This window comes from Zonotrichia leucophrys, chromosome 12 (assembly GCF_028769735.1).
Source record: "Zonotrichia leucophrys gambelii isolate GWCS_2022_RI chromosome 12, RI_Zleu_2.0, whole genome shotgun sequence".
Taxonomy (NCBI): Eukaryota; Metazoa; Chordata; class Aves; order Passeriformes; family Passerellidae; genus Zonotrichia; species Zonotrichia leucophrys.
The window spans coordinates 18509373-18522475 of NC_088182.1; the positions used below are offsets into that span (position 1 = coordinate 18509373).

The window sequence follows — 13103 nt, forward strand, 5'->3', positions numbered from 1 at the left end:
AAAATTCGAATTCTTCATTTAGGGGTCCCACCTCAAAGTTTACCAAGGGCTCCTCTAGATGTTGCATCGGGTCCCCTAAAGTGTAAAGCCCCTGACACCCCTAATTGTCACCTCTAAGAACCTTCTCTAAGGCTTCCTGTTCCCTGCCTATTGCCTCATCGATACTGAGCTTTTTACAAACCCTCCTGAAGCGTCTGATTTCTCTACAATAACAGCAGCACCTTTCGCTCAAAGGGACTTGGGGTCTCTCCATTCCCCTCGTACCTGGCAGTACTGGCCTATCCTTGCCTGCTCCTGGTGGTGGAGCCACCCACTCTTTTGTTACCTCGGATGGGGAAGAGGAGGAGACCTCAGAGTTTGCATGCAAATGACCTCAGAACTAGCATGCAACAGGAGGGACCCCTCACCAAACCTTGCCAAAAACCCCTAAAAACAACGAGCCAACACAAAATGAATGAATCAAAGTGATGTCTAGATGTGAGGAACAGAATTAGTATCTGCTAAGAACCTTTTTTACCCCTCACCCTAACCTAAAGATGTTGGCTAGACAGAGGAGTTCAAGTGTTAAACCAGAAAATAAAGGAATCTCCTGGTGCTCTCATGAGGACGGAAGCCCCAGCTCTGCCCACAGACCAGTGGACAAAGCTGCACTCTGACCATCGATCCTTCCCACCCAAGCTGATCACTTTTAATAAAGGCATTAAAAAGGAGAAAAGTCTCCTGCCCATGTTTATTTCATGAAACAACCCAGAACAGCCCTTGAGACTTAAACTTTGAGGAGCTAAAATTTTAGTTAGAGATAAGCTTTACTGGAGTTAATTAAAATAAAGGGGTAGGCCTTGATGAAGTTAAGAGTTAGTAGTTAACTAATATTTGATTGCTTGTCAGCACAATGTTTGGTTAGCTGGGTTTGTAATGAAGAATATAGAAACTGATAAATAGCTTTTAGGAACATAAGACAATTGTGGCCTCCTCTGTTCTGAAACCAACTGAAGATGGAGAATGGGAGTTCTACCAAGGGTTCATTTGTCATATTTGCATTGAAAAGGTAGAAAGGTCAGAACGAGGAAGACTTCATTTATTTCCTCATTTTGGGACCCCTCCCCCATGAAAGGGACCACTGACCCATTTCAAGGAACAGACTATGCATGCTTAATAGCTTTTGAACTAATTACTATAGTTAATGGCTTTTGAACTAATTACCATGGGAAGTGGGAATGGGATGTACCAAAGTGATGAATATCTATTTGTATTTTGCGTATTCAATACTTGTGTAGATAAAAGGACTCTGTAATCACCTGTAAATTGCAGTGTGTATTTGGGAGCTATCCCACCATAAACATTCACTTTCTAACTTGAAACTGCTAGAGAGTTTTGTCTGTCACAGTTGGATATCGGTACTAGATCAATATCCATATTTTTAATAAATCACCCTGTGCCCAAAGGCAGCTTCACCCCTCTGCCCACAGCTGGATGTGGAGCAGGGCCTCTTTTGGGAAAATGGGATAAAATTTCATCTTCAGACACTCTCGGGGCTACCAGCAAAATCTATCAGTTTGGAGCATGACTTCCTTATTGACTACAGGAATTGCAACACGGAAATGAAGAAAAATTCAAAGAAGCTTATTGGAAGGGCCATCATTGGGAATTTCAGTCTGAGGCAAATTGTCCCTAAAATTCCTGCTGTAATTTGTGATATAAATCACAGATCTATCTCTCTGTCTACAATATCCCTAAAATTTTTACTGGAATTTATAGTACAAATCACAGATCCATCTTTTGTCTGTCCAAATTTTTCCTAAAATTCTTGCTGTAATTTATGCTACAAATCACAGATCCAGCTCTCCTCTGTCCATTGTTATTTGCAGCTTGTCCAAGATAAATTCCACTGCAGCTACACTGCAGTAAATATGAGTCAATGAACTCAGCTGGGGCTTAAGCCATTATTGGCTTTTCCTCCTTCTCGAGACAAAGTCACAGAAAAACCCATATTATTTTGAACTTTTAAGGAGTTCCAATGTGTTATACACTTATACTTTTTATTAATGGTAATTTTTAATTTAAAATTTAAATTTTCCAAGGGCAGCATTAGTTTTTATTATTTTGATTAGCTGGAAAATACTCCATTATATGTACCTTTGTACTTACACTCTATTCTGTGCTTTTCCATTTCTTGAACTTCTGCAATTGATTCCCTCAAATCATCTGTAAACTTCTTCCTGTCCTGAGGATTTGGTGCATTGAAATTTATGAGTACTTTGATATCTGCTCCTGGAACAGCTGACGTGAGCCGAATGCCATTGGGATAATCTGAAAGAAGAAGGCAAGGAAAACTAAGCTCTGATTATTACAATCACTTTTCTTTTAACAAAAATACCCACCAAAACTGAAAGCTTTTAGTAATATTACCACAGAGGATACAAAGTCAGAGAAACAGAAGTCTGACAGCACAAAATTAGAATAAAAATCCCTAAGGTACATTGGAACAGCTTAACTGTCAAATACTGAACAAATATTGAGAGATATCTTTATGTAGGTACTACCCTTAAGGTACAATATGCAATATATATCAAAAACAGTAGGAAAAAAAGCAAAAAGGGGATAATTTTTCGTTCCCATGACCTACCTTACCCACTTGTGACCAAAGTTTTGCTGAGTGTAAAGGCTATTTGAAGGCATTTCAAATGCTACAAATTGTCTTTTAACTCACCATTTGCAAGAAGACAAACACACAAACAGGTACACATTTAGTATTTCCTATTGAATTGTGCTCCCTGTACATCCTACTTTGCTTTTTTTTTTTTAAATAAAATTAAAAGTACCTGTGAAATCATACATTGAAGAAGTAAAAGGACTGATTTGGTTTTTTCACCCTTCTTTTGACCCATATAATGGACTTTTAATAATAAAAGGCAGATATTTCAGGAAACTGTCTTTGCCTCTTTTCTAGGTGTACTTCTGAAATTTTAACAGCTGGTCAAAAATATCTCCTGGTTGAGACAGAAGGTTCATTTACAGAAAGATACTCAGAATGAAAGTATGTTCTGCTGCAGAAAACAAATCAGTCCTTGCTTGAAGCACACACCTGGAGCAATGGGGTGTCAGCAAACCTCAACCTGTGCATTTTAACACAATGTTTTCTTTTACTCAGCTGCCTTGCCCTCTGGGTTTGCTAAAGCTCTCAAATATTTATTCAGTATTTGAGCCCAAGCTCAAGGGCTGCCATGTACTAAAACCTCCCTCTCTCAAGAGCCAGCAGATGAAGTGAGGCACTCCCCTCTCTCAAAGCCCTGAGGTTTCAACAAGACTTCTACTATTGAGAAACCAGTGCACGTGCTTGGCTTTTTTAGGATGCATTAACTCTGGCTTTTTTAGGGGACCTTCCCTTTGGCTTTTTTAGGGTACCTGAACTCCCAGATCAAAGCTGCAACTAAAAGTGAAGCAGGTCCATTTACAATCCTCAGGGAAAACAGAGCAACTGCCCTGAGGCTCAAATGGTCCTGAGGGGAAGGAGGGAGGAAGGATTTGGGAGTTTTGCTGGGGTTTGCTGTCAACACCTCACACAGAAGAACAGCCAAAAGGTCCCAGTGCTGGGCAGGCTCAGGTGGGATGTTGGGAACACTGGCACAGGGAATGCAGCAAGCAGCTCTGCACCACTCCAGGGGAAAGAATAAAAATGTTTACAAAACCAACAAGGAAATCTGGCAAGCCCAAAGTCACCAGGGCTGCCCCCACACATGAGCCAAGAAAGAATTTCCATGTAACAAACACATGGATTTTATTACCAGAGGGACTTCTCTGCACTGTATTCATCCAGTATCAGGGAACCCTCACATCAGTATTTCTTGGTTGCAGTCACACTCTCTCCTCAGTGATCTGCTCCCCCTCTATATTTTGTTAGTAATTTTGACTGAAAATGGAAAATACACTTCCCATATGGCCTATTTATTTACTAGAGATATGTGACATTGTTTTCCCTTTTGCAGCTCATCCATCCCTCAACATAATTGACTTCTATCATTAAAAGTCAATTTTTCTATCACCAGTGCCACTCATTTGTTCAACCTCACCAGCAGCCAAACCAATATTTTTGTTGCTTCTGTTTTAGCAACACTGACTTTTATTCCCTTGAAACCAGGGAACAGCTGCTCCACACAGAGTTACTGATGGCTCTGGACAAAACAGCCCAAAGCTTGCTGGGGACAGGGGAAACCAAGAATACTGAATTTTACAAATCAAAGGGGACAAATACTTCTCTTTCCCAACTGGAAAATTGTGCATCCCACCTGAGAGGCAGTCTAATATGCCAATATTAGAGTGCACTCTGTTCACTGATTCACTGCAGTGAATTCAGAAGCCCTCCTGAAGTGCCTCAGTTAAAATGCCTCCAGTTCCCTGGCAGGAATCCAATCCTTTACTTCTTGTTTCACTATAGATATTTTTAAATTTATTTGATTAGTGTTTCTACTTATCATGCTTTATTTTCAAAATGTATTTTATTTAACATGGCATCAGAGAATTATAAATCTTTCTATTTTTAGTAGCATCCAGGATAGATGTATTTGGCCTTCCCCTCCAAAACTGAATTTTATATCATATAATGTGCTCACAAGAGAGAGAGAATGCATGTGTAAGCACAGAAAGGATCTGTGAGCTACAGAGCTGCTGTGAGCTCTGAAAAACCTTCCCTTTGCACTCTCCAGAGGCTTGCAGTAACAGCAGTGGATTTTTAGGGAGCACATTCTCAAGGACAAATTAAAACGAAGAACCTTCCACGACAGAACAGCACAGGAACAGCTCACACTGGGCTGTACCCAATTTATCAGGGTGAAGGTTTGGTCACAAACCATGAATTCAGCCAGGCTGTCTCCCTATGTACCATACCAACAACTCTGCTCTGCTGTCACTACTGATGCTGTATTTGGGTTAGAAACAGGATTTTAGCAAATTATTTGTGTTTTTGTCTGCTAAGAAGCACTGAAGATAAAAAGAATATTGGACTGATGCAGACTGTAAGAGACAATCAAAAGGTGTCAGAAAATGAAAGCTTATGTTTTATATTTAAATTTGAGGTAGTATATATTATCTAGGCAAAGTTAAGCCATAAATCAGGAAAATAAATTAAATAGTGTTTTGAATTACAGATACCATTATAAGAGTCATTATTTATTATCACTCAGTTCCAGCTAATAGTACCACTGACTCAGCAACAGAGGGTTTTTTTTTTCTTGGCAATCCTTTTATGCTTTACAAGTAATCACAAACATATTTGGGGAGATTTGGCTCCTGACTACAACCAAAAAACTCTGGTTTATATACTGACAGCATCTTGTTTTAAATGTCAGAACAAAGTTAAATCCAGAGCAATTTTATTCCTAAACTCAGATCAAGTCCTGTCCATCCCTTTCACTTACACCATTTTTGTTTTATTTATGAACAAAGTGGTCTTCTAAAAAGAGAGGAAATACTTACACTGGTTCTCAAAGAGAAGAACTTGCATTCCATAGAGGGAGAAGGACTGTCGGAAACTGTACGTAACAGAGTTCTTCTTCTTCTGAAAAATCTTGGTCACCTGAAAGGGATCAGAGAAACAAAGTGAAATACTCATTCTACCAAATGTGCCTGTGGAAAATTATTGCTCTGAAGAATTAGCATAAAAGAAAACATTTTATTTAAAAGAAAGTTATAAATCTGTCAGAAAAAATGAACTGATCAGTTTTCCCCTTTTTTTTAATGCAACTGATGTATTTTAACTCCTGCTACTGAAAAAACCAAAGCTCTGCAGCATCAGCTCTCTAAAGCAGAAGGGTTGATATTTTATCCAGAACATTTGTGTTCTCTCTCCTCCAGAACTCTACTTTTTCAAATTCCAAAACCTTTGGAATACTTTGGATGCATCCTTTCTGTGCTAGCAAAAAATGAAAATACATTTAAGTTATCCTTAAACCCCCCAAATTTAGGTGCTACCAGACTGACATATTTGGTCTATATTGTTCCCCAAACAGTTTCATAGAACTACTGATATCTGAGTGAGTAATAAAAAATAGCAGAAAACAATGTTCCATCAGTTTCCACTCAAGCTCCCACTGACAACTCCTAGGTGATACTCAGAAGCAAAAGGATTAATGTTTTGTATTTAATTCCTGGTTTTAAGGTCTGCAGGTAGGAAAAAAAAAACAAAAACCACACACAGCAAAACTGTGTAGATGAGATGTGCCTCTTCCCTAACAAAATATGAAATATTTGCCGTAGTTCTCAGTTTTCAGGTAACAGCCAAGTGCATTCCAAATGGAGTGCAACAAATTTTCCCATTTTTAAGAGTAACTCAACCAAATAATTCCAAGCTGTCCTGAGTTCTGTGAGTCTGCTTTTCAAAAGACTGGGTCAAGTTAAAGTCTGTGAAGGTAAATGCACACTAAAAAGTAAAGTCAACTGTAAAATCTATTTCAACAGAGCCTATTCTTATTTCAATGCACAAACAGGTCTGGTTCACAGAACATCTGGGGAACACAAAGTAGGATGTAATTTTGGTTTTCCACAAGCACCTTGAACTCATTATTCATGGAATAAATAATGTCTCTGTTTATCCTTTAGGACAATGGGTGAACTGGAGGTGAGGTTTTTTTCTCTGTAATAAAAGCTACTGCATCAAATACCTTCTTGCAGAGTGTAGCCATTAATGAAAGACTTCAGTTTAAAACCAAATTATACAGAATTTTTAAAATTAAGATACAAATCTCTTAATCATCCCAGGATTGTTGGAATAGAGGATAACAGATATTTGTTTTCAGGAATGCTCATGTACTTAATTGCCAGTGATTTCATGGAGATAGGATTTCTGAATACCTCATTCTGTCTGCCTGGAAATACATACCACGAGAAGATCATTAAATAAAAATATTTCTCGTTGGTGCAATCCAAGCTTCTGAGGTTTATTTGGATCTGGAACTTCAAACAGCCTACAGTAGCAAACAAGCCTCCGGTGGGGGAGAGAGAGCACCTGCAATAATACAAAAATTCATGGTTCATATAACAACTTCTAGCCAAGAAAGAGCATTTTTATACACAGAATCTTTTTTCCTTAACACTTCAAATATTTTTACCTCTAAGCCCATTAGACCTTTTCATCAAAGGACCAACAACAGGAACATAAAGAATTTATGCCACAAACTTGCAGGACATTCAAACTTCATCAAAGTTCCCTCCATGAGCATTTTTATCATCATTGGAAGATAGGATGCAAAGCAGGTTTAGCTTTTGTGAGATGCTGTGAGTTACTTTTTGTCAGTCACCAAATTAATTCAATTTGCTCATTCCCTAACACCAAGAAAATGGTGACATCAGGACAAAGCAAATGCATTTTCAATCTGTCTTATTTTCTCAAGCCAGCAAGAAAATCAAGACTGAGTTTCCATTTTCTTATTGGAAATGTCTGCTGAAGGTGTCTCTGAAGCTGACAAGTGAGACTTAATTTCTTTCAAATGCAATTATGAGATCTTGTTAACACCACCTAAAAAAATCCATAAACTGGTGCATTATAAGAACAGTTTATCTTTATTACTGACCATGCCTATAACTTAAATCTGGAATCAATATTTTCAATGTTCATCTACCATTCAGAAGTGAACTTTAACTGGCAGTATCTTTCCAGAGTATCATTTAATTCTCAAATGGACCAGAAAGAATAAACACACAGCTCAGGTGGGAAGGTGAGGTGCAAACTGTGATTTTAATTATTTGTTTATTCCTTACTGGCTAATTTCTTCAGTGATGATAATATTTCAAATAAATAAAAAGTGTACTAAAAAGGTCTAGAAGACCCTTGGCAATAAATTAAGTAGCCTCTGGGAAATAAATTTTTAAGAAAATCTTTATACTTTGGAGAGTTTTTACTAAAACACAACAAAAATTTTGCCCGAAAGAACATCAGTAATTAAAAATTTTATTTTTAAATTGTAACAAAATGCCTTGTTTCCAGTTTAGGAAAATGCTGCCAGTTACAATGACTTTAAATTTTGAAGGAGTAGGAGAGAAATACCTACACAACCAAGTCCATGGTGCAGAGATCCAATCTACAGTAGAAAGACACATACAAGTTGATTAAACTTCAGAGAAACACAGAACTGTATCATAGCAAGTAAATACGGCACGCTCTGACTATGACTAAATGCCTATAAAGTAAAAACAAATAGAGCTATCAATAAAGACTCTTGCCTGTTCCCCTAAATTCCTTGCACACAGTTAAAAAGTCTCCCACAGAAGAATCCTTCAAGCTAGGACTTCACCAAGGGCATTGTTTTCTTAATCCCATTTAATTTACAAGGTCAGGATTAGTTTTAGGATTTGAATTGCCACATGTCTGAATAAAAAGAGAAACATGGAAAGAAAACATCTCCCACAGAAGCCTATATATAAACTTAAATCCCCAATTACAGAAACAAAGTTTCATATTAAGTGCATGAATAATGACTTTAGAATATTTATTTCCCTTCCTCTCAAAAGCAGATACAAGCTTTTATAAAAATTTTGCTTTCTTTCCTCTGTTTCTTCAAAGAGATCTCCTCAGCACATTCTTTACTGGAAACAGACCAAAATTAGATTTTTGGTGGGGTCCCTCATTCCCTTCCCCTGACTAAGGCCTGTCTGAGAAGAGATTACAGTTCAAAGCCCTTTAACTATAATAGGGAGAATCTTGAGATCCAGGAGGAAAAATGCTGTGGCCTTTTTTTTTTCTCTCCTTTTCCAAGAGATGCTTTTATAGAGCAAGACTCATTTATATAGCAAAATATTTCAGGACTTTTCCCACAACAATCATATCTTTGGATGCTCAAACCCAGCACCAGAATCCCTGGGACCTAAATTCAGATATGTCCTGAGATAAAATTACCCTATCCATGTTCCCTTACAAATCCCAGGTCATGGAGGAAGCTGAGCAGGTGACAAAGATGCTGATGTGAACAGAATTTCTCTGTTACTCTTGTAAATTATGGAGCTGTAACTGACAGTGCGCATTTTGAAATACAGTTCTCTACAATAGCACATTACCAAAGCACTTTGATTCTTTAGAAATAAACAAGAGAACTGCCTAAAATGCAGGTATTTCATAATTGTAAAGCTTCACAATAAAGGGTTTTAAGACTCCTTAAATCATCATGTCACCCACGACTGCAAAACCAAAATTCATGTGCATGGACACTCCAGAATTTAAGTCAGCCTTACGGGGAATGATTGTGACAGTTCCTGCCCTTTGCCATTTGGGGGCCAGTCTGTAGTGGGGAGCAGCCCAGCTCTGGTGCCCTGCCCTGCCCTCCCCGTGGCACAGCACAGGGCACTCACCGGTTTCTTGCCCACGATGAGCTTCTCCACCTTCTGCACCTGGGACACGTGGTCCTCGTTGGTCTTCAGCTCGCGCTTGCGGATGCGCTCGTAGATCCCGATCAGCATCTCCCGCGGGATGTCCTCGCCATCATCCACCCCTGCAGGGTAAGCTGCTGTTAGCAGGGAGGAGAAAATCCTGCCCTCCCAGTGCTGCCTGCCTGCCTGGATGTTTGTGCTGGTTTCTGCCAGCTGCCAGCCAGCTCCTCCTGTGCTGCCTCAGCCACGCAGAAGAAGGGGTGTGAACGTGATTTAAACACTGATTTTGGTCCAGAAGCTCACTGCCCACACACCAAGACATTGATGGAGATCATCCAGGTTTGGGGATTTTTTGTTTTAAAACTCCCTTCTAAAACTAAGACATAAAAAGGCTGATTTCCTAAAGTGTTGGGGAAGATGAAACAGAAAAGCCTTATAAATATGATTGTCTGGCAAAAGATTTTGAGAATATAGAAACTATAAGTGAGATTGAAATGAAAGCAAGCTTTGAGATACTTTAGTTACTGAACAACTGGAAAACAATGGTGTGGCCAGCTGAAGGTGATCTCCTTTGGATGGAACAACACCCTCTGCTTGCAGACAGGTCCAAGGGTCAGAGCAGACCCCACAGCTTAACAGAAGGGGTTCAAAGAGGAGTTTTTAGGGTTTAAAATGTAACACAGTATGGTAATGTAATGATTCATATAGGCTGTATGTAAATGCTGCAGGACTTGTATATTGTACTGGATTGGTTAGTGAGAATCAGAATATTCAACACAGGAGAAGATTTATTGTGTTGGAACGGGAACCTCGCTCTCTTATACTTTTACTCTCTTACCATTTTACGCTTTTACCATTTTTACTCCCTTACTCTCTCACCCTCTCACCCTCTCTCCCCCTCTCTTCTCTCAGCCTGCTCTGAGCTGTGGCTGCAGCTCCCAGCAGGGCCCTGCACCCAGGCCCTGTGCAATGAACCCCAAGTTCCAAGCCCTGGATTCAGAGATCTCTCGTCTCAGTCCATCCCCACTGTCCTACCCCCTGATGCTCCAACACTAAAGGATTTTTTTTTTCTTTCACACCTCTGTTTGGTATTAAAGCTACAATGAGTTAAATTCCTTTTCAGACACTAAAATCTCCATATGACATTCTCCTAGGAATAAACTCCTGGGAGGAAGCAGAAGAATAATTTCATTTTGCCTCTGTCTCTTACTCAAGATTCATGAAATAATTTCCTATGTGAGAACCGTATGAATGCATTATAATTATTTAGTCAATATTTCATTTATGGTTTCAAAAAGAACTAGTTTAATCTGGACAAAATAGCCCAGATCCAATATTATTGTTTAGCACTGTGTGATCATCATTGGCATGGCAATCTAACAAATGCCACACCAATGGCATGAATGCTTGATCCTGAATTTTTAATAGCAATGGAAGGAGTCCAGTTTCACTAAGTGACTTAAAGTTGGGTTTTCTGGGGACAGAGAGATGCATGTCTCCTTTTTAAACAGGTTTTAAAGCAATAAACTCTTATCTCACCTTCAGAAGCAAAGATAGAATACTTTGTCACCCCAGTGCAACAACGACTTCCGTAAAAAATACAGTGATAAAATACAATTTGTTTGCAGATAAAAGCAAGCAAAACCCCCTCTGTTCTATGCCACATGGCCAAGCTTTCCACAGCCCACCCTTTGTGATGCAGTGATTTACTGCAGCAAGGCAGCCTGATACAGAAATGGCTGCAGTAACAAGAACTGCTGGCATGCATTGCTGCAGTTCAGACAGAATGTGCTGTGGCTAACTCCACAAATGTAACTGCAGCATTACGCCAAGAGATGCACATCAGGCCTTTGGAGTATTTGTGGATTTTACAAGAAAATCTCAGCACTAACTTAAACTTTGCTAAGCTGGAACATCTGCTAAGCACAGGTTGTTCACTACTGCCTTATATAAATCTCAGGGAATAAAATCACCAGCCAGGACTTACACTTTCAAGATCTGAAATTCCAGAACACCAAAAGTATTTTCGTTTTACTGCTCCTAAAATGAGAGGTCCTGACAATACATCCATCCACTCAAGGGAGACAAGATAAAAATGACGAAATATGACACAATTAATTCTGGTTTGCCATTACAGAAATGACTGAAGTCTGTCCAAATGGCAGCCAGGTGACAGCAGCGTGAGGTTGTTCCCAAAAAACCCAGAGTGTCCCTGCAGGGCCAGTGACAGGGAGAAGATTTGAGGAGCTTTGCCCTGAGGGTCTCTGTCGGGTTTTCGGCTGTTTGGAGGGCCTGGGAAGGCCCGGAGTGGCCTTGGGGCAGTCCGCGTATCGAAGGACGAGAAGAGGCTTCAGTTCTTCTTTCGGTTTTTATGTTTATTAATTGTTTATCTAAAAGATTTTCTTTCAGCCCGACAGAGATCTGCTCAGCAGCCAGCCATGAGCACACTGTGCTGCCCTCCCGGCAGCCACCTATCTTTATACCCATTGTTACGTGTACAATATTTATCATTTTTCCCCAATACCATTTATTCTTATTACCCGGTGCACTTTCAGTAATAACCAATCCAAAAGTGCCACCATCACCAAAGAAGATGGAGGAGAAGAAGAAGAAGAAGAAGGACAGGACACACCCCAATTCCTCCATCTTACTTCTCTAAACCCCTCTGTACATAAATCTTAAACTCTGTGTCTCACTGTCTAATTAACTAATCCCTTCACCATTCACCCCGGTGAAACCCTCCTGTCCTCATACAGGTGTCGTCTCCTGTGTAGGATCAAAATCCAGCCACCAGACACTTCTGGCAACATTCCAGGACTCCCGAGCCCCCTAAGGGTGGTCTCGGTGGCTCGGCATCTCAGGACTCAGATCCTGAGATCCCACAGGTCTCTTACCCCTGAGGTTCTTGATGAAGTCCTCCAGCTTCATCTTGCGCTCGGGTTTGACGTTGGGGCTGTACATGTCGGTGTTGAGCAGGATGATGGCGAAGGCCAGGATGAAGATGGTGTCGGGGTTGCGGAACTGCCGCACCACGCCCGGGTTGCAGATGCAGTAACGCTGGCTGGGAACACCAGGGAGGCCGTCAGGGCTGGGAGGCACCGCCCACACGCACAAATAACCCACCTGCTGCACTCCAGACACAGCTTTAGCTTTCCATCCACAGCTTTTCCTAAGGCAGCCCTTGAACGTGCAAGGAGTTTGGTTCTCCTTAACTGTAACTTCACTTACTACAGTAACTCCTGTATCCCATTTTTTTCAGTGATTAATACCCCAATAGCAGCTAAGAACACAGCATTGATTTTGGCTTACTGCCATGTGGTGATTTCCAACTTATCCTGCCCTGGATACACCTCTGTCAGTACTGATAAGTGACTCCTCTTTCTCCCACTGTTGTTGAAGTATTTAATGAAGAGTCAGGAGTATACATTGTTTATTGTATATATACCCTAGAAAGTACATGGGCTTTTAATTCCACTCATACAAACTACTAAATCCAAATATATTCTTAGAGATGTTCAAAAATCCTCGAGTATCTTTTCAACTGATGCCAGAAAGAACTTCTGAGCAAGTTCTATTAATACAAATGCCAGACGTGAACAACACCAGCAAATGAAACTTCCTATTCCATACTTAGCAACCTCCCTCCCCAAACAAGACATGTTTGAAAGTGTTTGTACCTCATGATGACGCTGACAATAATCAGGAAAGGGACTTGGATAAGCCCAGGTTCCCCAGTTCTGCAGTCTGAC

At 40.1% G+C, this 13103-nt stretch overlaps 1 protein-coding gene across 15 annotated transcripts in view; it reads right to left on the minus strand.

Moving 5' to 3' along the window:
- Window positions 1-13103, minus strand: part of IQSEC1 (IQ motif and Sec7 domain ArfGEF 1) — a 297702-nt gene that overhangs the window by 12897 nt on the left and 271702 nt on the right. For 11 of the 15 annotated variants that reach the window (XM_064723778.1, XM_064723787.1, XM_064723775.1 and 8 more), the window contains 6 exons: window positions 12249-12415; window positions 9337-9476; window positions 8043-8072; window positions 6875-7000; window positions 5473-5572; window positions 2137-2310 (listed from right to left, as the gene is read on the minus strand). In XM_064723778.1, the coding sequence (XP_064579848.1) occupies window positions 2137-2310; window positions 5473-5572; window positions 6875-7000; window positions 8043-8072; window positions 9337-9476; window positions 12249-12415 (737 nt within the window). The remainder of the gene's footprint in view (window positions 1-2136; window positions 2311-5472; window positions 5573-6874; window positions 7001-8042; window positions 8073-9336; window positions 9477-12248; window positions 12416-13103) is intronic. The other 4 variants (XM_064723776.1, XM_064723780.1, XM_064723790.1 and 1 more) reach the window with 1 other exon arrangement.